We start from the raw sequence: 27,187 nt of genomic DNA, 5'->3' as shown, positions 1-27,187 counted from the left end.
GAGCATCTATTTCCCTTCTTACAGTAAACTCTTATTTAGTCAGCGTATTTTGATCACTCATACTGAGAGTGAGGTTGGCCACAGTTGCAGCAGCAGACAAAATCCAGCAGAGGGCAGCATTTGGCAACAAGAGACAGATCAACATTCAACACAGTTGTCTGGTTTGCCCAGTGGTATTCCCTGTATTTCTTGGATTATAAAATATTTTACGTTCTGTATCTCCTAAACATCTATTGTGTTTTAGATCTAAGATGCAAACAAGGTCATTTATCGTATGCACGCACAGCCAGCCTTGCTCAGATATTACCTGTGCAGTATACTGTGTACAAAACATTAGGAACAGCTTCGTAATATTGAGTAGCACTCCCTTTTTGCTCTCAGAACAGACTCAATTCATCAGGGCCTGGACTCTACAAGGTGTCAAAAACATTCCACAGTTGTGTCAAGTTGGCTGGATGTCCTGGTGGGTGGTGGACCATTCTTGATACACACGGGAAACTGCTGAGCATGAAAAAACCCAGCAGTGTTGCACTTCTGGACAAAAACCGGTGCGACTGGCACCTACTACCATACCCCATTCAAAGACGCTTAAATATTTTGTCTTGCCCATTCACCCTCTGAATGGCACACATTCACAATCCATGTGTCAAGGCTTAAAAACCCTTTAACCCATCTCCTCCCCTTCATCTACACTGATTGAAGTGGATATAACAAGTGACATCGATACGTGTGTACAGCTTTCACCTGTTCAGTCCATGTCATGGAAAGAGTAGGTGTTCCTAATGTTTAGTACACCCAGTGTATATTGAACACATGCCGACTAGGGATACCTAAAACGGCACAACTACCAGACTACTAAAGTTCCTGTTAATGAGGGGGAACACCTCAACCAGTATAGGATGCATTGTTCAATAGGTGGCCTGTCACAAATGTAATGGACCAGGCAACATGATCAAAAATAAATATATATTCTTCCGTTTCAAGATAAAAAAAAAAAACTACAGTTTTTGTTTACCAGTATAAATAGCAATAAATACCCGGATGGTGACTTGTGCACTACAAGACAATTATAATACCTAGGACTACAATCACATTACTGTCTCTTTAAGAGCAATAAGTTATGCGTTACATCATTTCATCCTCATAAGGAATCTATCTGCAGGGGGAGTGGCCCTACTAGCAAAAACTACAAACAAAGAAAGATAGCCGACAACAATGAACGCAGGGCAAACAATGTTTAGGATGCACTCCACTGTGAGCTAGCTTCAGACATTGTACTACAGCTTGAATCTTGTACTCTCTGCTCTCCACACTGCCGGAGGTGCTTGCCACTGAACACAGGTGCACCAAAGGTTATAAAGGAGGCAGAGGGCGTGAACTGCATTGAAAGAGCGTAGTTAAGGGATGCTCCAATCACAGGAAGGGTGGTTAAAAAGTTGATACAATTAAGTACAGCAAATTTCCAAGTCACAGCACACACACTCAATCAATAAAGGGCAATTAGCAATCCATTAAGGCAAGGCATTTGTGAGAGCATGCAAAGATCAGTGAGAAATCAATTCATAGAAGAGCTAAAGTCCACCATGACATCATAGGAGCTCCCGTGACTAACGTTTTAAAAGCAGCAATACCCAAAACGCACAAACATTCTAAAAATGTCTACTTAACTTGCGATGGTCCTGGTGCACCTTGACCCCCGTTGGAGGCAGCAACGCGGTCCCACTCCGGAACCATCTTGGGCTCTTTGCACTCCAGCAACCGCTGAGAACTTGGGACCTCCTTGCCAACAGAACACAGGGGATACACAAAAGAGAAACGGCCCCATACACACCCCTCTTGCACATTGTAATAGCGCAACCGCTGAACAGGTAGAGTCATGTCCATCGCTGCAGACTATCCGCCGAGATGTAACAACTCCCAACTAGGGTTACCAGACTACGCCAACTGTAGTGCGGGAGAGTTTACACAAAATGTTCAATTCCTGTAGCAGTCCTACGTCACTTTTTTTTTTTTTAATTGGCGAGAGGAGGTCCTCATGACTAAATCTAAAACACACAGGTTCTTTGTATCAAGGAGTGGAGCATGGGATAATCAGGATGCAGCCATTTATTTACATCCATCCTAAGCAGGAATATCACCTCACAAACAAACATCATTACTAACAATACGTTTCTCACACAATTCTCATTCAATCAAACGTTGGTGTTACAACACTCACGGAGGATGTGTCTAGGTGGACTATGGGCGCCAGCAAACACTACATTTACCATCGTACTTAAAAAAAAAAAAAAAATCAACCCAGTTAAACCACCGCTCCTGTCCGCCCATAGCACGCCCACCAGTAAGGGGATCTCTCTGATTAACGCAAACAGGAAGGCTTTTCTACAAAAGGTCACGCCCTTAAAGGGGCAATCAGTAGTTGTTACATCATTTTTTTAAATATGTACACATTCATTCTTGAAGAATGTAACTTAGAAATGCCTCATGAGCTTAGTGCAACTGTCTTACCCCATCAGAAGCTTGTTCAACTCCAATTTAATAAAACACTATATAGCCTCAAAACATTGTTAAAACTATTATTTTGATATCATGGATGGTCAGTCCATGCATCCAAAGCGCTGTCTATGAATTTGAGAGTGGTTACATTTCTCCAGCCCCATCCCTCAGCTTTTTACCAAAACTGGCAGGAAGTAAGCTTTGTTATTGTTTCTACTGCCGTTTGCAGTTTTTAATTAACAATCATTTATATCTGGCACTGGCAGACCAACAAGGGTGCGTTCACAATAGGTTGATCAGCCGCTCTCATCTGTTCATCATTTCCTTGTTCTACGCAGCCAAGGAAACCTTTGGACCATGAAAGGAACCTCACATAATGGCTCTTCCATATTCTTATTAAATGATCCTGGCACTTGCTTGTCAATTTGTTAATGTTTGTTTTCAAGACGTCACACCAGGAAGAGAGTACTCAGGAGGACTAGAAAAGGTTTCCACAAAGGACCATTGGACCCTGACCCACTGGCATTGGGCTGCACAACCCTGGCTTTATCATGCTCTGGTACCACTAAGCTGCTGGTCAGGTAGGATCCGGTACTGGGGATCCACAGGGAGCAGTTGTAGGCCTCTTCCCCAGAGACTGTCTTTCTTTTCAGGGAACTAGTTATAGTCAATGACGCTCCATCTTCCACTTGTTTAGTGTTGATTGTAGAGTCCCCAGTCACGTTGTTGGCTCCCTGGAACCAGTGCACCTCTCCATCAGGATAGACCCCAGTGAAGGTGCAGGTTGGGCCCTCATCACTGATGCTGGGCTGGACCTCCCTGTAGCACTCTGAATGGAAACAGAGAAAGTTTTTTAAAAACACAGAATATGGCTGAGGTTGGAGAGTTCTTGAGAAATTGTGCAATGCGGTTCTGTAAGCCCCCTGACACCATTAGTCATACATTTTGCTCAGTAGAGGCACGGTAATGTCCCTTGTACTTCCTGGTGGTTAGGCAATGTCCATTTACTATGTCCATTATAGGAGGACTGGCTCATTGTAATGTAATGGCTGGAATGGAATTAATGGAACAGAATCAAACATGACGACCGTTCCATTTATCCCATTCCAGCCATTACAATGAGCCAGTCCTCCTGTAGCTCCTCCCACCATCCTCTGGCCAATGGCGTTGGACTACATGCATGACAGATGTCTAGGTTATGACAGTATTACATGAGTGAGAATGGGCTAGGACACTCGCCTTGCAGCTTCACCGTTGTAGTGGCCTCCTTTACTCCATGACTGGAGCGCAGCTTGCACAAGTACTTTCCCTGATCCAGTGGCCGTACCTGCAGCAGAGTCAGGGTCAGCTGTGTCTGTGGGGTATAACTACACTCCATGGCACTAGGTGTGCTCCCTGGGTGGGTCCCGGTCACTCCAGTTTCGTTAACATCACACAGGTGCTTCCCGTCCTGGCAGACCCAGGCCAGATGTTTGATCAACAGTCCCTCCTGGGAGGTGGAGATGTTACATTGGAGGCGGACACTCTGGTGACACGGCACAATGACAGAGTCAACAGTGCTTAGCTTCACCAGCTCTGTGGATTAAGGAGATATTGAAGTTAGTTTCTTCACTTAGCTCTCTTGGAACGACTGTGCTCAACTGATGCTCGTTCCCGACTCGAACCATTCCATTTTGTGTTATGGGCCTACTAGCGTGGGGGCCCAAGCTACATTGTTGTATTTGCAAGTACCAAAGACTCATCCACATGAAATGCAAATCATCTACAGTATGTCATTTCAGAAACGGTGTAGTTATGGTCAGCTGTGTATTAGTACTGCAAGTCACAAACTTCAGCTTGTAAAGAAAACGTGTTGATTGACTGGTTGTGCTGGTCCAGGGCTACAATGAGAATGTATACTGTTGGCGGTACTCGAGGACCAGGGTTGGGAAACACTGTGTCACACAAATGAAGAGTGCCTTTAAAAGTCAACTTTCAACTTGATTTGCTTACCTGCCGTCGTGAGTGTACGAGCAACACAGAGCCAAAGCATCACAGTTTGCTGGGTGAACAGGTTCATCTTGTGTCTCTTGACTTGATCTCCTATAGACGCACACAAGTTACACATTGGTCATGTTACACTAGTATGTCACTCTCACCCAGTCTACCTGATATTCACCGTCACCTGTCGCAAACACAGTGCACTTATTCATTTAACTGATTGATCCTTACAAGAGACGTACAGATGAATGATCCTGTTGCACGAGAACTTTTCTGCATTGCAAGAAATGTAAAACTTATAGTGCATTTGATTATTTTCCTGCTGTAGCAAACTGGTTCGAATTAAGATCAATATCTGTACATGGTATCAGAATGTTTCTGTCCTTCGGAGTCTTAAATCGTTTTTATAAGCAGAGTGCACTGTGTAATATTTTGCTTCACAGACCAATAGTTTTTCCTTAAAAGGTCCAATGCAGCCATGTTTATCTCAGTATCGTTCGGGTCTGTGGGACCCATTTTCAATGTTTACTAAGCTGTCATCAAAGCTGTCGTCAAGGCAAAGGGTGGCTACTTTGAAGAATCTCAAATATAAAGTCTGTTTTGATTTGTTTAACACTTTTTTGGCTACTACATGATTCCATATGTGTTATTTCATAGTTTTGATGTCTTCACTATTATTACAATGTAGAAAATAGCAAAAAATGAAACCCTGGAATGAGTAGCTGTGTCCAAACTTTTGACTGGTACTGTATATTACCTATATGTGGTGTTTGGGACCACTGGACCTGAGGGTAATAAAAGTGTGTGTGTGTGTGTGTAGGTGAAAACAAGTAAAAATGCTGTGTGCCTTCACTCGGTCTTCCTCCTCCCTGGGCCTGCTGTTTCAACATAGCACCAATAACCTGTCTGCCTGTCTCCCACTTTACCCTTTGTAGCGTGTGCAACTACAATGTCTTCTGGGAACCTGCACAGTGCTATTACAATACATTTCATTACATTGTAAAAATGTAGTATTTTCCCACAATCTACCCCAGCCAGGTGCAAATTGGGGAAGGGACACAACAAATAAATAGCTTTGCATGTGGAGCTCCTTACCACAATCAATCAGTATGGCAGAGGGCCTTAGAAATCCGTTTTGCAGAGAGAGAAGCTAGTGTGGAAGGACCGTCTTCCACTTTGGAAGATGAAGAATTCAATTTGGAATCTGACAGTGAGTTGGAAGAAGAGGATGAGATTAACCCTCAACCAGCCTGTCAACAGCCAGCCCCAGGACCAGCCCGTCAGCAACCAGCTAATCAGCAGCCTGCAGGAGGAGAAATATGGATGAAATATGAAATTGGATGCTCTTCTTGCCCAAGGAATGAGCCACCCCGCATGGCTGCAAATGGATGCAACCAGGGCCGACGCGGATGGCGGTTACTCATGTGCAGGACATAAAGTCTTCATTTGAACTGTTCATCCCAGACACCATCCTAAAAATCATACTGGACTGCACTAATTTGGAGGGAAGGTGTGTTTTTGGAGAGATGGAAGAAGATGGACCAAACTAATTTACATGCACACTTTGGGTTTCTTAACCTTGCTGGTGTTTTCAGATCCAATGGGGAATCCACATAATCCCTGTGGGATGCAGAAACTGGCAGAGAACTTTTCCGTGCAACAATGTCTCCGGAAAACTTCCACATTAATTCCAGGATTATCCGCTTCGATAACGGAGACACGACCAGCTCGGCGGCAGAGAGACAAGCTAGCTGCAATCAGGTCAGTGTGGGACAAGTGGGTGGACCGCCTTCCCCTGTTTTACAACCCTGGGCCCAACGTTACCGCCCATCAGGCAGTACACACCGCCTAAACCCCCAAAATATGGAATCAAGATCTGGGCTGCCTGTGATGCTGCTTCATCATATGCGTGGAACTTGCAAGTGTACACGGGGAAGCCAGATGGAGGAGCACCTGAGAAGAACCAAGGGATGCGGGCCACAACATCACATGCAATAACTTTTTTACTTTGCACAAGCTGGGACAGGAGCTTCTCAAGAGGTAGCGTGCGACGGTACTAACAATACGAAAAAACAAGCAAGAGCTCCCACCTCAGCTGTTTAATACACGGAGCAGGCCTATCAATTCCTCTGAGTTTGTGTTCGCGGCCGACATGTCCCTAGTGTCCTATGTGACAAAGAAAGGCAAAAATGTGGTACTCATGAGTACGCTGCATAGGGATGGGAGAATCTGTGGCCACAGCTGCAAAAGAAGAACCCTACGCTGGACACTTCTTGGACATCTCGGCATACAACGCCTTTGTCATTTGGATCGCGTTAAACCCAGATTGGAACAGAGGGAAGCTGCAGAGACGGCTCTTTCTCGCAGGAGCTGGGCAAGGCATTTGTAAGACCTCAAATCCAGAGGATGCAACATATCCCAAGGACCCCAGCTTCTGCTGCCATCATGAGGAGGATGCTGATGCCCAGTCCACCCGACCCACAGAACCAACAACTCCAATACTGGAAGTTAGTGTGAGTGATGTTGTTGTATGTGTGTGTGTGTCTGACTCTCCTACCTTGGCCTGCTGTAACTATATGTGAGTGAGTGAGATGTTAGTAAAATTCCTGAACTAAAGTGTTTATCGTTCTAGATTTCAGCTGGTAGCAACAAGAAGAAGTGCTGCAATGTGTGTGGACCCAAGAAGGACAGGAAGACACAGTACACATGCATCACGTGGAAGAAATACATTTGCAACACACACACAGTAAAACTCTGTCCCTCATGTGGTGTGTAGACCGGCCTTAAATTGTGTTCAATGTGGCTCATTTATCATTTCCATTAAATACTGTATGTAAAATGTGTCCTTCCAATTTGTTCAGTTCAAAGCAATAAACATAAATAGTGTTAAACTTTGTTTAATTTATATTTGTTCAAGATAAACATGATTCATTCCCCCCATGTCTTGATTATAATTTTATTTTTAAAAACTAATAGTGATTTTAATGATAAACGTGATCTAGCAGAGGTAAATAGCAAATATTAACCATGTCTGCTGTCTATATTGCTTGTAATTGATATAAGTAAACATCAAAGTATTTTTATGTAAATTGTTATGGCTGTATTGTTTTAAAACCCCAATAATGTTGTGGGTTCATCAGACCCGCGAACATTGGGTGAATAACAAAAACATGAACACCACACAAGGGTTAAGGACTTTACTGTGATTGTTTTCAATTAAAATTGTCAAAAATAAACAAAAATAGCTTCTTGGCAAAGAGCAATTTCTCAAGCAAGAATTTTGCTAGGACTGTCTGGGAGTGGTGTGAGTGGGGAGGGGAAAACTGAATACCAGCGGTTATTGGCAGAGAGGTTTGGAACTGTCTTTCTTATTGGTCTATTAACTCATTTACCATATGGTGATGTCACCATGGAAAGGCCAAAACTCCATCCCAGTCCATAGTTTTGACAAGTTGGCTGGATGTCCTTTGGGTGGTAGACCGGGAAACTGTTGAGCGTGAAAAACCCAGCAGCGTTGCAGTTCTTGACACAAACCGGTGTGCCTGCCACCTACTACCATACCCTGTTCAAAGGCACTTAAATCTTTTGTCTTGGCCATTTACTCTCTGAATGGCACACATACACAATCCATGTCTCAATTGTCTCAAGGCTTAAAAATCCTTATTTAACCTGTCTCCTCTCCTTTGTCCACACTGATTGAAGTGGATTTAACAAGTGACATCAGGAAGGGATCATAGCTTTCACCTGGATTCACCTGGTCAGTTTGTCATGGAAAGAGCAGGTGTTTTGTACACTCAGTCTATATAAAACACAGGACAATCAGGTTTTTGACTGCACTGTGCCATTAAAAGTACAGATAGATACGTTATATTGCTGGTGACATAGGTCTGACAGATACAGTAGCAAACTTGACTCACCCCAATATGAAGACATGCTTGTCCCTTGCTTCTTTGAGTAACTGTGTCTGATACCTTCTGAGCTCCTGCTAAAATTAGTCCTCCCATTTCCTTGTAGGTTCCTTTACTTACCAAAGTGTCGATCGTTAATGATTAAGTAAGGAGGCTTTGTGTGGCTGCTGTACTTATCTCTGAGAAGGGTGTGTCTCATAACTACCTCTTGCTGCTGTTCTGAAAGAGAGCGAGAGAACGTGTGTGTAACAGAGAGCGTGATAAGTTAATGCTAAGACAAGGGAAACTGTTATATGAAGTTGTAATGGGAGATGGTGCTCTGATTGGGTGCCAACATCAAGGGGTGAGAGTGTTGTTGCAGATATCACTCCCACTCACGTGATTGGCTCATTCATAAGAAGGAAGTGCTTTCACTTGATAGGTTTCAGTATTAACTTTTTTAATGTCATCGCTTAGACATGGTCAAATGGATAGAATGTTTCTGTATACTTGGTAATAAAACTTTATGAAGGTGTTTTGACTGAATCTTTACAGCCAGCATATTCAAGTAACTCATACATTTATTAATGTTGTAGAACAAGGGTGAAAACACAGATGTTCTGCAAATGATCCTGCAGTAACAGGATCTTTGAGAGTGTATGTTATAAAAGTTATTCGAGAGTTTGCGAAGTTCAAAAACACATTTGAACCCTTTTAGCTTGAATCATCTTTTATCACACAGCTAGACAGATACGATTTCATTAGTGAGTGTTCATGATCACCCTCTCCGTTAGCATGACACACACCTACGCTCATCACTCCAAAGTGCCCTTCAGACTGTCCATGTGCGTTTGGCACTCTGTAAACTGAGTAAATCACTAACCACTGTATCTGACAAGCCTTTCTCCTGCTCCGAGCTTGTATTTAAGCTGTAACCGTTCTACTCTGAGGAAACAGGTCAGGTCCCCCAAAACTGTGCCTTGAGTGTTGTGGGTGTGAGGCAACTCAATATGCATGTAGAATTCTGACTTCTGACTATACCTTGACCCCTCAGTGGTGGATGACCTCTAGTGGACCCCCCCCCCCCCCCACCCCAGCGTGGGAGACAACGGCAAAGAGAGAGGAGCCTGGCAGGGTCTCACTGATGTCTGACCCACAGGGTTGACCTCTCTGTTGGTCCTATGTGGTTTGCTGTGTGGAAGTGGTGTGTGTGTGTGTGTGTGTGTGTGTGTGTGTGTGTGTGTGTGTGTGTGTGTGTGTGTGTGTCGCAGTTCTTCTGTCTGTGTATGTACTGCGTATGGTGTACTCTCGCGCGCGCGTGCGTGTGTGTGTGTGTGTGTGGATGTATGTCTACTCTGTGTGTGTGTGTGTGTGGGTGTTCAGGCTTACTGTCTCCGCTCTAGGGGCATCAGTTCTCCTCCCACATCAGCACTGCAGTAGCTGCCAACAACGATGATATAGAACACGCTGCAGGCTTTAATAACATGAAGGCTACATCTCCACTAAAACAATACAATACACCGCTACAGAACAGAGAGCCTCTGTCTGCTTCATCACCAGCCCACTACCACGCTTACATTTGAGATTGAACATGGTGGTAGCGTGAGACGAAGAGATTTTCTGCCGTGCTCTGACCTTTTGTGCTGTACCCCACACTAGGCCGTGTTGATTTAGCAATGTGCTGCTTGGATGCCTCTGCACTGATAAGTGTGTATATTCCTCAGTGCATCTTCATTTTAATGCTCCATTGTTTGGTCTGCCACCAGCATGGCCACCTTATGTGATGGGAAACAAGCAATGTGCTAAGAGCAACTTTGAATAAAACAGGAAGTCTAATAATAAGTGTTGCTGCCACCGACAACGGGAAACCTTTGCCAACGACGCCACACTGCATTTCACACTTTCAGCCAACCGTTTCCCTGCAAATGACAGAATGTGGTGACTCTTTCTATCTCTGTCTCTCGCCCTGGCATGACACACTGCGCAACAGTTTATTTTCACAGCTTGTCGACTCTCATCCGATACTTAATTGCTGTTGGGGCAGATTACCCCCGAAACGCAGGGTTTTTGTCCCCGTAATGGTGTCTAAAAGGATCCAGCTCTAGTGTGGGTGACTCATGCGACTTTGCCGAGGTAGTTCATAAAGTCGTTAAGTTAACATTTTCGAAAGTTGACACTAATTCCACACTGGGAGAGAGGCTGTGGATTGAGTTCCTGCACTCTGGGTTGTCGTCATGGTGATTAGTCAGGTGGATTTACGATCGCATTTCCGTGGTAATCCTAGACCAGAGGCGACAGCGGCCTATCGGTACCAAGCGCATACTTTATGCCCTTCCGCCTCATCCTTCTCCCCTTTTGGCATTTGGACATATCCCTGTCTGGCTGTTTTAAGCTTGTACTAGGTCAGCTTACTGTATGAATCACACTTCTCCCATATATCATGATCCAGAGTGCTGAGGGACAAAGTCAAAAGTACACTCCAAAGTACCAATCGTTATTCAACTCCTTAGGCCCTGACTATTACGACTAAAGCCAAAGCTGTACAAATCTTATGCCAATTTCAGCTAACCTGGTTTGAGATGTACAATTCTGATGGGCACCAAATTGGCACCAGTAGTTTGGAGGACAGTTTTCCAAACTCTGTTTACTACAGTTTTGTTCTTAAACCAGACCAACTCAGCTCCTCTGAGCAGTGACAGGTCAATGAATGAGCTTTTGGTCGTTCTTTCTGGCTGAATTTCTTAAGTGTTCTTCTAATGTCTGTCCCCTCTCTCCCGCTCTCTCTCTCTCTTAGGACTGGACAAAGCAAGAATAAAATAGGATGGTTAGCTTACACAGCCAGAGGGCTGTTACATGGGACCTGCAGAGCTGCCTGACCTCTGTACTCTGGCTGCCTCTGAGCGGCTGAAAGGAGAAGGAGCTTTTAGGCCTGGTCCATTAACTAAAGGGCAAGCGAGTAACTGTTCTCCCTCTCCATTCCATCTCTCCATCCCTCCATCTGTCCATGGAGGTTTTCTCAGCGCTTTGTCCACTTCAGGGGCACTGGGGCATCTTCGAAATGAGATGGAACGTTGACCAACTCCCACCACATTTCCTACCCCCTCAAGACTGGAAAGCTACAAGAAAAGAAAGTGGACTTTTTGTTGTTGTTTCATGGAGAAGTGATGGAGTGAGTGGTAGGCCAAGAAAGAGTTGGTTGTACCTCTCACCATTTGTCATTGATATGCGTTTTGTCCTGTATGCCCCTTTCTAAAGTAGTTCCTCAGCAGGTTACTGTACTCAGGATTGTTTTTAGACCTTTTTTTAATCACGAAAGAGTTGATTTCAAACACCTAAGACCTCAAACAATAGTCTGAAAACAACACTTCAAAGAAGAGAGCTAATTTAAAGGAAATGGGTTGTACTCTATTCAAATGAAAGAATGAAGGGACATTTGGGACTTTCCTCTATTTCTCATGAATAAGTCGTTGATTCAATGGCTTGCAATGGCTTGACAGAACATTTCTGTTGCATGTGTCAAGGTTTCGCACAGCCTTATAAACTTTCCCCCAGGAATTAATTCAAATGTTATAATTTCATGCATGGTTGCAACTTCGACATACCAGACACAGTAAGGTTGAACTCTCCTGTGCATCTAAAATGTAGCTACACCACAACATCTAACATCGAAATATAACATTGTCATCATGTGTGAGTCATTATGAATGAGGACTATTGGGGACTTTCTTCCTGCCTGTATCTACCACAAGGCCAATGAAAAGCCATTTGAAACTCCATCAGACCTTGTGGCTTTCTCTTTCACTTCAACATGCAATCACAATAACCCAACGACAGACAATACTATATGGGAGTCATTGACACGTGGTGGGCCGACTGTTACACAAAGTAACATCTTGGAACAGACATTCATAGATGGCCACCTGGCTTTGATTTTCTCTCATAGAAGATGCATCTCAATACTCTAAAGCAGCTGCTTTCCTCGTTTCCTTTCCCTCATCCGCTCCACTGGTGAAACTATCCACCTAAAAAATACCCACCATGTTGCTTTTGCCTATGCTGTATTTTCATCTTAGTGCAGATCAATGGGAGAGGAAGCCAGTGGAGTGGACTTAGACTATTGAGATGTACCCAAAGTTCTGTACAGGCTCCTTCACTCACAGTAAGCAACAGCAGCACTCAGTGTCACTGAAAATAGCTGCATGGTCAATCCCATGCCTGTAATTTTTATTTATTATTTTTTATTTTTTCACCTTTATTTAACCAGGTAGGCAAGTTGAGAACAAGTTCTCATTTACAATTGCGGCCTGGCCAAGATAAAGCAAAGCAGTTCGACAACATACAACAACACAGAGTTACACATGGAGTAAAACAAATATAGTCATTGGCAGCATTTCCAGTCATTGGCAGCAGAGAACTGGAAAGAGAGACGGCCAAAGGAGGAATTGGCTTTGGGGGTGACCAGAGAGATATACCTGCTGGAGGGCGTGCTACGGGTGGGTGCTGCTATGGTGACCAGTGAGCGGAGATAAGGGGGGACTTTACCTAGCAGGGTCTTGTAGATGACCTGGAGCCAGTGGGTTTGGCGACGATTATGAAGCGAAGGCCAGCCAACAAGAGCGTGCAGGTCGCAGTGGTGGGTAGTATATGGGGCTTTGGTGACAAAACAGATGGCACTGTGAAAGACTGCATCCAGTTTGTTGAGTAGGGTATTGGAGGCTATTTTGTAAATGACATCGCTGAAGTCGAGGATCGGTAGGATGGTCAGTTTTACGAGGGTATATTTGGCAGCATGAGTGAAGGATGCTTTGTTGCGAAATAGGAAGCCAATTCTTGATTTAACTTTGGATTAGAGATGTTTGATGTGAGTCTGGAAGGAGAGTTTACAGTCTAACCAGACACCTAGGTATTTGTAGTTGTCCACATATTCTAAGTCAGAACCGTCCAGAGTAGTGATGCAGGACAGGCGGGCAGGTGCAGGCAGCGATCGGTTGAAGAGCATGCATTTAGTTTACTTGTATTTAGGAGCAGTTGGAGGCCACGGAAGGAGAGTTGTATGGCATTGAAGCTCGTCTGGAGGGTTGTTAACACAGTGTCCAAAGAAGGGCCAGAAGTATACAGAATGGTGTCGTCTGCGTAGAGGTGGATCAGAGAATCACCAGCAGCAAGAGCGACATCATTGATGTATACAGAGAAAAGAGTTGGCCCAAGAATTGAACCCTTGGCAGTGCAGCATTTATGTTGATAAGGCCTCTAAAGAAGGCAGGGCATTCATACTTCTTGCGCTTCGCGGAGCAGCGCAGAGCTGTTGTGAAGGAAGTTGTCAAGGAAGTGAGCTTGTGTTTATACAGGACCTCCTGCCCCCACCTACCGTCAACCAATCATGTCAATGCGGAGCTATACAGAGCCCTCTGCATTGTTACAAAAGCTGAGAGGCTCACGGCGATGTGGTATGGAGCTTGATTTTCCCTCTGCCCCTTCTCATTGACGCCACGGAAATTCAAGGGCGACCGTAGTACTGCAGGCATTGTTTGCAGAAAACAGGATCCCCCATTACAGTGAATGGAAAAATGCCGATCTTCGTGATAAATCTTTGTGTAAATAAAATACAAAATCAAAGGCAATCATGGCACCAAAAACTGCTTGTAATATACCAGACGTATGTTATTGAACCGATTATTTTAAAATCACACACAAAAGAAGTCATAAGACTAATTTTGTAACTAATGGCAGCCTGCAGTGCCCCTGTCAGCCTTCAACTTCAGTTACGCAATGAGGGATCAGCACTGAGCTAGCCTGAAACGTCACTTCCTAGAGTAGCTCAAATTGCGCATGTTATGTCTCCATGAGACGCCATCTTAATAAAGGGGAACTGCCTCCTATAACAAACTTCACTGGTTATAAATGGCCTATGCAGCATCGATATGAGTCAGAAACATTAATTATAGTGTCAAAATTTACTACAAAATGTAAATAAGATCATTTTTGTCATAAAGTCAGTCTCGTCCACAATGAGATTTGGAAGTGAGTGCGTCATGAGGAGTATGGGTTGGGTATGGATTATTTACATATTTATTTACATATTTTCATATTATTTACATATTTCGCATGCCCACTTTTGCTAATGATGTCCAATTTGCAAAGAGACAACAGGGTGTGGTCCGCCCCCAGCCGCCATGTGTTGTGGACATGTTGTCAAGTCTGCAATGCATGGACACTTGCTCAGCATAGTGAAAATTGTGCTCTACACACAACTTATTTTCATTTGCTAGGTGAAGTGTAGGCATACTGTCTTTATAAGCGAATCAATATGATGAAACATTTTCTGCTGTAAATAGGCTGTCTTTGTAACACAAACACACCCATCGATTTTTTTGTTGTTGATAAATGTAGTTACATTCAAGCTAGCCATGTTTGTGCAATGTCCACATAAAGCCTACACCTTTAGGGATATTAGTTCAAGACGAGACAAAACTAGCCAGTTATGTTGAAAGCTGTGCTGACTGAAGACCGGGCATTAAACTCGCAGTTGTTGATATAATTTCCACGGTAACATGTCTTTACATTACGTAATATAACTTCAAGTTGCAAGTTACTTTCGTAGTAAGGTGTTGTATAACGAGTGTCTCATGAAACACATTCCAGACACTTGTACTTCTTGGCATAACTGTGATTTGACAGAAATATCAGCTAGCTAGATAGGCTAGCCAGCTTCAGCTATCCCCAAGCTATGCTAGCTAGCTAGCTAGCTGCTGTCAGGTTGGCTAAACACAAGGTCTGCGAAGGCTTGAGCCTACATACTGTATATAACTGAATTAGCAGATCATCTTGAGATGGTGAGTCAGTCAGGGGGAACACGTCCTCAACTTCAAAACTTCTCTCCATAGCAAAGCTAGCTTAGCTTACTTCGCTGTCACTACGTTACTCACTACTGCCCTTGTTTGTTTGTTGTGATTGAATGGCAAAGACACACCCACATTAAACTACACCCTAAAAGACAACTCTCATTTGGGCTTCAGTAATGGCCACTGCATTTCTTAATGAGGAAGAAACACATTCATAATAGGTGAGTGCAGTTCACCTTTAACCGACTTAATTTGTCTTCAATGCGCTATTGAATCTTCACATATGAATGAATGGTATCACGTGATCGATGGCTTTGTTCATTCATATACAGTGCCTTCAAAGGATTCATACCCCTTGACTTATTCCACATTTTGTCGTGTTACAGCCTGAAGTTAAAATGGATTTAAAAAAAAAAAATCATACCCATCTACACACAATGCCCCATAATGACACACTGAAATCATGATTTTATAAATTTTCGCAAATTTATTGGAAATTAATATCTAATTTACATAAGTATTCACACCCCTGAGTCAACAAATGTTAGAATCAACTTTGACAGTGACTACAGCTGTGAGTCTTTCTGGGTGAGTCTGTAAGAGTTGGAAAACAGACTGAGCCAGGGATTCCTTTATTTTTCCCCTAAAACACTCCCTAGCAGTTTCCTTCCTCTCCGGCAACTAAGTCTCAATACACCTGGTCACTACAAAGACACACCTGTGTCTTTGTAGTGACCAGGTGCATTGAGACGCCATCCAAAGTGTAATTAGTAACCACCATGCTACCATTTACCAATAGGCGCTCTTCTTTGCAAGGCATTGGAAAACTTCCCTGGTCCTTCTGGTTGAATCTGTTTGAAATTCACAGCTCGACTGAGGGACATTACAGATAATTGCATGTGTGGGGTACAAAGATTAGGTAGTCATTCAAAAATCATGTTAAACACTATTATTGCACACAGAGTGAGTCAATGCAGTTTATAATGTGACTTGTTAAGCACATTTTTACTACATAACTTATTTATGCTTGCCATAACAAAGGGGTTGAATACACATACTGTACGTAGAAGCACATACTGTACATTTTGTGCATGCACGCACGCACACACCCTTCACTGAGAAATGACAGATTTGGCATTTGTTAACTCCAGCTAGGGACACAAATACATTAGCGACACAGGTCTAATGGACTAGGCCTCTGGGGCTTGTATGGATCACTAATGCGCTTGCCGACCACATAAGACCCCAAGGGACAATTGGCCCTAACTTTAGGCCCCTCCGTCTCTAAGCCCCTAAACTTTGAGGACACCTTAACCTCTGATTGCGACGGTCTGCTTTACGAGCCATCCTGCCGCTTCACCGCTCCTTATCGTAATGGCAGCCCAGCGCCTGTACCACAGTGCATAAAGACAGAGATCACACGGAGACTGCGGACATGCGCCTGCAATCAGAACAGACATAGAGGGGGGTTGAGTAGAAGAGGGAATAGTGTGTTTTAGCCTGAGCTCCCTCTCATTTGTTTGTCACTTGATGGCCATGCCTGAATGTATGGGTCGATGTACTTCTGCATTATGCAATCTTTGTCAGAAGTTGTAAAGGCTTTGTGAGGTTGTTTGGACCATAAACCCTCTCTTGATGTTGTTTCTCTTTTGATGTCACTGCCAAATGTCCATAGGTTAATATTGGGCTCTTTGTTTTGATAAGGTTTCTTATTTCATCTAAAATGCCGTCTACTCAACATTCCATCGGGGGGGGGGGGGGGCTGAATCTCTGAATGGGTGTAAAAGAGATATTTATGATATCGGTCTCTCCTGACAGAGGAGAAGGGGACACGTCCCACTAAGGGTTGGTGTTAACCTGAACAATGAAAGCCCAGTGAAGACAATTAGACAGGAGAGGCCAACTGGCAAACGGGGCAGCCTTAACTTTTTATCCATGTCACTTGCTATTGAACTTACACTTACATCCATCTTTCGATTATATGAATTAGTATCATAATCATGTCTATCCCTGTCACTTACAGTTGACCTGAGACTTCATTAAATATTATACTGAACAAAAAATATAAAAGCAACATGTGAAGTGTTGGTCTCATGTTTCATAAGCTGAAATAAAAGATCCCAGAAATGTTCCATACACACACACAAAGCATATTTCTCAAAAGATGTGTGCACATATTTGTTTTTTAGTCCCTGTAAGTGAACATTTCTCCATTGCCAAGATAATCCTTCCACCTGACAAGTGTGGCATATCAAATAAAATGTTTATTAGTCACATACATATGGTTAGCAGATGTTAATGCGAGTGTAGCGAAATGCGTGTGCTTCTAGTTCCAACAGTGCAGTAATATCTAACAAGTAATCTAACAATTTCCCAACAACTACCTAATATATACATCTAAAGGGGGACCAGTATTGGAAAAAAGGTATAAAATGAATGCATTCACTACTGTAAGTCGCTCTGGATAAGAGCGTCTGCTAAATTACTAAAATATAAATGTAAAGGGGTGAATGAGAATATGTACATATAAGTATATGGATAAGCGATGGCTGAGCGGCATAGGCAAGGTGCAGTACATGGTATAAAATAGAGTATATACATGTGATAGGAGTAATGTAAGATATGTAGAGATTATTAAAGTGGCATTATTTAGAGTGGCATTGTTTTAAAGTGACTAGTGATCCATTTATTAAAGTGTCCAGTGATTGGGTCTCAATGTAGGCAGCAAACGTTTGTCAGGGTTTTAGGTGACAAGCCAAATTTCTTCAGCCTTCTGAGGTAGAAGAGGCGCTGTTGCGCCTTCTTCACCACACTGTCTGTGTGGGTGGACCATTTCAGTTTGTCTGTGATGTGTACGCCCAGGAACTTAACTTTCCACCTTCTCCACTGCTGTCCCTTCGATGTGGATAGGCGGGTGCTACCTCTGCTGTTTCCTGAAGTCCACGATCATCTCCTTTGTTTTTTTTATGTTGAGTGAGAGGTTGTTTTCCTGACACCACACTCCGGGTGCCCTCACCTCCTCCCTGTAGGCTGTCTCGTCATTGTTGGTGATCAAGCCCACTACTGTTGTGTCGTCTGCAAACTTGATGATTGAGTTGGAGGCGTGCATGACCACACAGTCATGGGTGAACAGGGAGTACAGGTGAGGGCTGAGCACACACCCTTGTGGGGCCCTAGTGTTGAAGGTCAGCGAAGTGGAGATGTTGTTTCCTACCTACCTGAGCTGTAGTCAATGAACAGCATTCTTACATAGGTATTATTTTTGTCCAGATGGGATAGAGCAGTGCGATGGCGATTGCGTCATTTGTGGACCTGTTGGGGCGGTATGCAAACTGAAGTGGGTCTATATGATCCTTGACTAGCCTCTCAAAGCACTTCATGATGACAGAAGTGAGTGCTACAGGGCGGTAGTCATTTAGTTCAGTTGGGGCGGTATGCAAACTGAAGTGGGTCTATATGATCCTTGACTAGCCTCTCAAAGCACTTCATGATGACAGAAGTGAGTGCTACAGGGAGGTAGTCATTTAGTTCAGTTATCTATGCCTTCTTGTGTACAGGAACAATGGTAGCCATCTTGAAGAATATGGGGACAACAGACTGGGATAGGAATCGATTTAAATATGTCCGTAAACACACCAGCCAGCTTGTCTGCGCATGCTCTGAGGACGCGGCTAGGGATGCCGTCTGGGCCAGCAGCCTTGCGAGGGTTAACATGTTTAAATGTTTTACTCACGTCAGCCACTGAGGGAGGGGGGGTGCGCAGTCTTTGTTATTGAGCCGCGATGGTGGCACTGTATTATCCTCAAAGCGGGCAAAGAAAGTGTTTAGTTTGTCTGGAAGCGTGACGTCGGTATCTGTGACGTGGTTTCCTGTAGACCCTGCCACATACGTCTCGTGTCTATGCCATTGAATTACGACTCCACCTTGTCCCTGTACCGGCATTTCGCTTGTTTGATTGCCTTGCGGAGGGAATAACTACACTGTTTATATTCAGCCATATCACCAGATCTCTTTCCATGGTTAAATGTGGTGGATCGCTCTTTCAGTTTTTCACGAATGCCGCCATCCATCCACAGTTTCTGGTTAGGGTAGGTTTTAATAGTCACAGTGGGTACGACATGTCCAACGCACTTATTTATAAACGCACTCACCGAGTCACCGTATAGATCAATGTCATTCTCTGAGGCTGACCGGAACATATTCCAGTCCATGTGATCAAAACAATCTTGGAGCATGGCTTCCAATTGGTCAGACCAGCGTTGAATGGTTCTCGTCACTGGTACAACCTGTTTTGAGTTTCTGCCTGTAAGCCTGGATGAGCAAGATGGCGTCGTGATCGGATTTGCCGAAGGGAGGGCAGGGGAGGGCTTTGTATGCATCGCGGAAGTTAGTAGCAGTGGTCGAGAGTATTAGCCCTACGTGTTGTGCAATCAATATGCTGATCAAATTTAGGTGATATTGATCTCAAATTTGCTTTGTTAAAATCCCCAGCTACAATAAATGCAGCCTCCGGGTATTTAGTTTCCAGTTTACATAGAGTCCAGTGAAGTTCCTTGAGAGCCGTCTTGGTGTTTGCTTGAGGGGGTTGTACGCAGCTGTGACTATAACTGACGAGAATTCTCTTGGTAGGTAGAATGGCCGACATTTGATTGTAAGGAATTCTAGGTCTGGTGAGCAGAAAGATTTGAGTTCCTGTGTGTTGTTATGATCACACCATGAGTTGTTAATCATAAAGCATACACCCTCACCCTTCCTCTTCCCAGAGAGGTGTTTATCTATGTCAGCGCGATGCATGGAGAAGCCCGGTGGCTAGACCGATTCCGACAACATATCCCGAGAGAGCCATGTTTCCGTGAAACAGAGAATGTTACAATCTCTGATGTCTCTCTGGAAGGCAACCCCCTGCTCTAATTTTGTCTACCTTGTTGTCAAGAGACTGGACATTAGCGAGTAGTATTCTCGGGAGAGGTGAGCAATGTGCCCGTTTACGAAGCCTGACCAGAAGACCTCTCCATCTGCCCCTTCTGCGTCGCCGTTGTTTTTGGTCAGCTGCTGGGATTAGATCCATTGTCCTGGGTGGTGGTCCGAAGAGAGAATCTGCTTTGGGAAAGTCGTATTCCTGGTCGTAATGTTGGTAAGTTGACGTTGCTCTTATATCCAATAGTTCTTCCCGGCTGTATGTAATAAGACTTAAGATTTCCTGGGGTAACAATGTAAGAAATAATACATAAAAAAACTAAATACTGCATAGTTTCCTAAGAACGCGAAGCAAGGCGACCATCTCTGTCGGCGGCAGAAGCTGATTAAACAGCATGACCATTACACAGGTGCACCTTGTGCTGGGGTCAATAAAAGGCCACTCTAAAACGTGCTGTTTTGTACCACAACACAATGCCATAGATGTCTCAGGTTTTGAGGGAGCGTGCAATTGGCATGCTGACTGCAGGAATGTCCACCAGAGCTGTTGCCAGAGAATTTAATGTTAATTTCTCTACCATAAGCTGCCTCCAACATTGTTTTAAAGAATTTGGCAGTACGTCCAACTGGCCTCACAACCGCAGACCACGTGTAACCACACCAGCCCAGGACCTCCATATCCTGCTTCTTCACCTGCGGGATCGTCTTAAACCAACCACCTGGACAGAGGATGAAATTTAGGAGTATTTCTGTCTGTAATAAAGCCCTTTTGGGGAGAAAAACTCATTTTGATTGGCTGGGCCTGGCTCCCAAGGCCCACCAATGGCTGTGTCCCTGCCCAGTCCATAGATCAGGGCCTAAGGAATTTATTTCAATTGATAGATTTGATTATATGAACTGTAACTCAGTAAAATCATTGCATTTCTATTTTTGTTCAGTATACATTCGATTCTTCTGTGGATATACAATGGATAGAGATTCATAATCATTGTAAAATTCCCATTGTTATCGGTCCATAGGACCATTGATCCATTCTCAATCTCTGGCTGTCATTAAAGGTCATATCGCTCCACCTTATACATTTTTGTTTGGAATAAACACCGTTGTCATAAACTGGATGGCGATATATTGATTGACATAAAAGCAGCATTGTCACAGCAGTTAGCCTAGGGCCGTTAGCGACGCTACAGACGCTGTACGACCATAAAGAGACTGAATGGCGCTCGATTAAGTTAACCCCACCATCTGTGGCCTCATCATTATGGTTTCATCAATGGTTTCATCAAACCATTTACAGCTGACCATCACTGGAATAACAAAGCCCTCAGTCGCACACAATGATGATTAGCTGGACCTTAGCCAACACAGCAGCCAAGAGACTTATCTGCCTATACGGATTGCCTATATAGCTTTGAAATGATTGTTGACAAGAAAAATTGTCTAATAAATGTTGCTAGGACCAAGTGACAGGCTCAAATTGCTGTCTCTCTTTCATCAGCTGACTAATTGCTAAGGGTATCAGGCCTCATATTTTAAATGCCACTGTATTGATTTTCTAATCATGACAGTTCATGGAAATCTTGATGGCTCTCACCTAGAGGTGGCTGGCATTTTGTGCCTTTGATGCACTGATCTGTCGTTCCGCACAATTTTGTCCGCATGGAGAGGGTGACAACATGTTAAAGTGCATAGTTCACTCCGAAATCAAAGTTTGCGAGATTCTTTCAGACCTCAGAAGCAGTCAAACGTTGATATTGGTGCACATCCCCTGACATCTGGTGTGTAGAACCAGCTACATGCCTCAACCTTCATGTGATTTAAGGCAAATCCAATCTTTCCCACTCATTTGGAATTGAAAAACATAGCTGGATCAACACAACAGACGGTCCGGGACGTGGACTCAACTCGACATTTGACCACGTTTTGAGGGCGTACATTGGAGTGAACTATCACTTCAAAGTTTTGCCACTAGACTTGAGAAATCCAAGAGTGATATTATTAGCATCATCGTGACCACTTCACTTCGGCTCTCCAGCCTTGAAGTGATATGAGGAGGACTCATCGATACTCATCCCACTGAAGTCATCCCGCTTTCTCTCTAATCAGAAATAGCTCCGTCGTTGTAATCCCCTCTAATCTATGGAGGAGAGGCCATCTCAGAGACGCATGTTGTCCTTTGTCTCCTCTCTAGATTGTAAACGGCTTCCGTGTTTGCCCACAGATTATCCCAGACGCATGCATCCATACACGCATGTAAACACACACACACACACACACACACACACACACACACACACACACACACACACACACACACACACACACACACACACACACACACACACACACACACACACACACACACACACACACACACACACACACACACACACCATAATCCACATAGTGAAGCTTTGATGTAGGATGCCAGTGTTAAACTCGTGTTTGAAGGAGAGTTATCCCTCGGAAAATGAGCTAGCCGGAGATCAGGGACACGTTCCGTTGGAATCAGGGACGCTAAGCTGTCTCAAAAACAACATTAGCTACCTGCTACGATGCACAGCCATGCCCAAACCCAGGGCCAGTGTTTGCTGAGGTAGAGGATTATAGCCCATAGTGTTTGCCTGCACTTTGTTTAATCTACCTGCTGTCTTGATATGTTGGTCCCTCTGGTCTGCGTCAAACATAGGTGTGTTGGAAATAGCACCCAATTCTCTATTTGACAATAGGGCTCTCAAAAGTACTGCACTATTTTACATTTTAGTCATTTAGCAGACGCTCTCTTCCAGAGTGACTTAAAGTAGTGAGTTCATAAATGTTCATCATTTTTTCATACTGTTCCCCTGTGGGAATCAAACCCACAACCCTAATGTTGCAAGCTCCATGTTCTACCAACTGAGCCACACAGGACAAACCTATACAGGAAACCTATACAGGAAACCTATACAGGAAACATATACAGGTGCCATATCGGTCACAGCCATAGCCCTAGTTCTGGCTTCGTTCCTGGATATAAATGCTGTTCAGATGACGGCTGGAGGTGGTATTATGATATTATGATTTATTGCAGAGTAAATTCCCACGGCTAAAGTACTGACCCGGGGGCGATGAGCAACACTCAATGTCCACTTCACATAATAATCGCTAATAGAAGAAAGTGCTATTTTTATTGCCCAAGCTCTAAAGTGGATATTTCTCCTCAATTATAAGATTATGATCATTATAACAATTTGGCAAGAGAATCCTTGGCCGTGAAATGTCTTTTCTTCTTAAATGCTTTAGTTCACACCCCCTCATCAGCTGTTAGCGCTACACAAAACTTTAGTCACAGCTAGGAGGCATCTCCATAGTCAAAACAACAGCCAATTTCAAACTAATGTTTTCTAATTGATAATTTTATTACTTTACATACAGTATGTTGCGAAGGACCATGGACTCCAATTGCTTCCAATTACCCAGGCCACGCACCTTCCCTCCACACCTGTTCCCACTCCCTTAATCACCTCTCCTCTACCTTTTTCACTCCTCTGTTCCCCCATATTAGCAGCATGCCTCTACCTGAGCACTAGTAATGGGTCATGCCTGGTGATGCCATGGGGCGGCCATTTTAAGTGCCTAGTTATTGTTGTTGGAGATACTATGCGCATATGCTGCCTTAACTTTGCCCTATGTTATCTCTTTTATATATCCATGTGCTCAGTTTGATAATGCTAATGCCCTTTTTATGTTTAGTCCTGGCAGCCTCCTTTGTCTCATTTCCTGTAATAGTCACCTGGCACTACTTTGTCATGCCTGCACCTTTTATTGTTGTGTTCCTAATGTTTCCCTTTTGTATCCTTCTTCCAGACCACCACATCCTTGTTATCCACCTCCAACCTCCAAGGCCTTACAAGCCACAACTCCTAACCCTTCCATCCAACCTGCCTACCTACAAGTCCCCTCCCCCCGTGGGTGTGTGTGTGTGTGTGTGTGTGTGTGTGTGTGTGTGTGTGTGTGTGTGTGTGTGTGTGTGTGTGTGTGTGTGTGTGTGTGTGTGTGTGTGTGACCCCTAAACCTGGATTCCTTCTCCACTTCATTTGCATTCTGACCGATGTGCCATGGTAGCAGCAACAGTCCTGAACCTATCTTACAGTCTGTCCGAGTCCATTTCTTCAATAAACATACTACACATGATGCATCCTCTCGGGTTCATAAGCCATCTGCTTATGGTATAGTAAACATTTGGCAGGAAGGAGAACTTTTGACATAAACGTTACTCCCAATCACAAATATCATTTGGCAAGTCATTTGAATCAGTGCCTGCACTCTGTTTCGACGCTTGTTTGCTGGCATCACACACAATCTACAAATTACTAACCTGGGAAGATGACTGCCATTTCACCCATAAATCTCACCCATAAAATATGGCCTAATGGTGCAGTAAAGAGAACACTCCTCCATGATACTCCTCGAGGCGTTCTGTTCGCAACACTCTGATTTCACCCCTGCAGATGTTGTTAGGGAGGAGAAAGGGCGACTCAGAGGGAACGGGAACGTGTGCAGAGCTGGAGGAGTGAGTGCAGAAGACTTTTACTTTCAAAGAAGAAAGAAGAAAGTCTAGACTTAACCGTTCATTCAGCTTTAGTATTCTGATAGATCATTGCATTCCGAATGCGTCATGCGTCTACATCTAAATGTGTCTACCGTGTCTGGATTCCCTTGTCCCGCACCATATTCAAATGCTAGTATGCATTCTACAAACTGGAATAGGCTAAATATGATAACACAACTAATGGCAGTAGCTAACTACTGTAGCTAACTAGCCAGCTAACCTCTGTATCAAGCTAGCAAGCAACTCTAAAGGGATTGCAAACGGGTTAGCATAACTCTAGTTTTTCTAAATATTAGCTTACCGGCTAGCATTTCAGGCCAGCAAACATGTTCCTCACAGGCTAAGAATGTATTTTCCTCCAACGTTATGATGAAAAGGTGCCTCTCGGCCCCAAAATACATTTTCTGAGATTTGTGGGAGGAGTGCTGATGACGTTGCCCACTTTATGCGCTTTTGGTAGCCTGATTGCATCCAGACGGAGGAGAAATCCGTACGCAATGCATCCCAGATCTGATCACAATCAGACAACAAAGTGACTTTTGTGCGTCTAGACCAGTCTTTTCAATGCGATCTTCGTATTCTGATAGCAGAAGTCACATGTAAGGGTCAAGTGTGTAGACATGACCAAGGACTAGTGAGACAGACAGTTCCTCTTTTGATTACAGCAGACAGGAGCAGATATGCCTCTCTTCCCTGTATCAAGGTACTGTATTGCCACAGGCAACAACTTTTTTGTAACACAGCTTTGTTTTCTTTGCCAAGAAAAGCAAACAGTCCAATTAGGTGTTGGTGTTTGGTCAATGTGCGTGTCTGGAGTGGGTCTACACTTTCTTATTTCTTTGATATACAGTTGAGTCTAATTTTGTTAAAGAACAATGGTTTCAACTTTTTCTGGATATCTGCATACCAAATTTGATTGAATAGTGATCACGTGTCGCCTCTCTCAAAGACTCCCCAAGCCAGCCACCCGCAAATGACATTCAACACTACTCACTCCACCAACACGCCGCTCTGATCATCTCCACCAGTCACCACTGCAAAGTAGCTCGTCACGGCGGTGAGACAAGGTGACAATGTCACCTCGCACACAAGATTCCTTTTAACAAAGCGTCGGTCAGATCGTTAGCCCCTTTCATAGCATCTAATACAAGTATTACCTTTCAGGATGATGAACTTGTCCATTAGAGAGAACAACATATTATGATGAGCTGTTTCCTCCCAGGGATGCTGCTGATGAGAAAATGGCCGCCCTGCTCCATCAATGTTCCCACACCATTTGTGACCCTGAGACTGAAGCCATCTCCCAGGAGAGCGGCTGGCTGCTCGCATCAGCAGTGTCGTTTATTATCTACGAATATCTCCCTGACGTAGGCAACCAAAACAAATACGCCAGGACAAACATCAAGTACGCCCTAATCGATGACAACGGCACTCCACTGGGGTTTAAAAGTCTGTTTTAAACCCCCCAGATTGGTTCCTGAAGGAGGCAAGTAAAAAGTGTGACACGTTGATGAGTGGTGAAACTTGTTGGCTGCGGTCTGATTCGCTACCCTTCTCAACAAAGTGTGTACTCGTTCACTCTAATGGATTGGACTGTTCAGTCAAACTGTTGATAAGCCATCACTTGCCCGGTACTCAGCCCTGCACCTTTCGACTAATGTCCCAAGTATATATTCATTGAATGCTGGTCACCTCACTTTCTGTTTATATACTGTTGTTTACTCACTGTGTATGCACATGTACTATATCCTTGACATAGCTCACCCTAATATACCTAGTACTGGATTTCTACATATATTTCAAGGTGTTGTGTATCCATGGAAATAATCAGAATTCATATAAACATTAGTTTTAAAAACAGCTTGTCCAAATAAAAGTGGTCACTTGGCACAACTTATCCCGCGTATGGGGATAAGTAAAAAAATAAAAATAAAATGTATGTATTGAATTAAATATTACCACTTCCTTTTTAAAACCATGTCTATCTTTATTTCGCAAACACAATTACAATATATTTTTTTTGTCTTTTAAGCATCTTTTAACAGAGGCTTAACACCTACAATAACACAAACGTTGTACATTTTTTAACACAACATAGGCCAGGCCCTGTTGTTACCTCATATCCCAGTGATAATGTCTTGCATTACACCTGGGAAGAAAACACTTTCTACTCAACTTGCCGTTGGCTCGACCATTGGCTCAACTTACCCCAAGGAAAACATTTTGCTACATTAGCCACATAGTTACAAGGACTTTCATGCTAGGTTAGAACCTCATATTGAAGCTTATCTATAAAATGATCTACTTTGGTTTAGATACAGGCATCATGAAACGTCTTACACAAATTAATGTTTTTTTTTTTACCTAATTTGCTTACCGCTTTTTCCATGTGATTTCTTCCTTCACACCCACTGGGGTGCCATGCCCAGCCAATCAGAATTAGTTTTTTTTTCCACAAAAGGCTTTATTACAGA

At 43.6% G+C, this 27,187-nt stretch overlaps 1 protein-coding gene across 5 annotated transcripts in view; it reads right to left on the bottom strand.

The window, feature by feature from the left end:
* Window positions 1-2,088: 2,088 nt before the first annotated feature.
* LOC115178038 (uncharacterized) overlaps window positions 2,089-27,187 on the bottom strand; it is a 29,025-nt gene continuing 3,926 nt past the window's right edge. The window contains exons 1-5 of one of the 5 annotated variants that reach the window (XM_029739056.1): window positions 8,394-9,421; window positions 5,572-5,779; window positions 4,489-4,578; window positions 3,736-4,071; window positions 2,089-3,325 (exon numbers count right to left, since the gene is read on the bottom strand). In XM_029739056.1, the coding sequence (XP_029594916.1) occupies window positions 2,946-3,325; window positions 3,736-4,071; window positions 4,489-4,555 (783 nt within the window). In that variant the 5' untranslated portion in view covers window positions 4,556-4,578; window positions 5,572-5,779; window positions 8,394-9,421 and the 3' untranslated portion in view covers window positions 2,089-2,945. Of the gene's footprint in view, window positions 3,326-3,735; window positions 4,072-4,488; window positions 4,579-5,571; window positions 5,780-7,868; window positions 7,906-8,393; window positions 9,423-27,187 lie in introns of those variants that run through there. The other 4 variants (XM_029739054.1, XM_029739053.1, XM_029739052.1 and 1 more) reach the window with 4 other exon arrangements.

The sequence above is a fragment of the Salmo trutta genome, chromosome 38 (assembly GCF_901001165.1).
Source record: "Salmo trutta chromosome 38, fSalTru1.1, whole genome shotgun sequence".
NCBI lineage: Eukaryota > Metazoa > Chordata > Actinopteri > Salmoniformes > Salmonidae > Salmo > Salmo trutta.
This window is presented reverse-complemented; position numbering and strand designations above follow the sequence as displayed.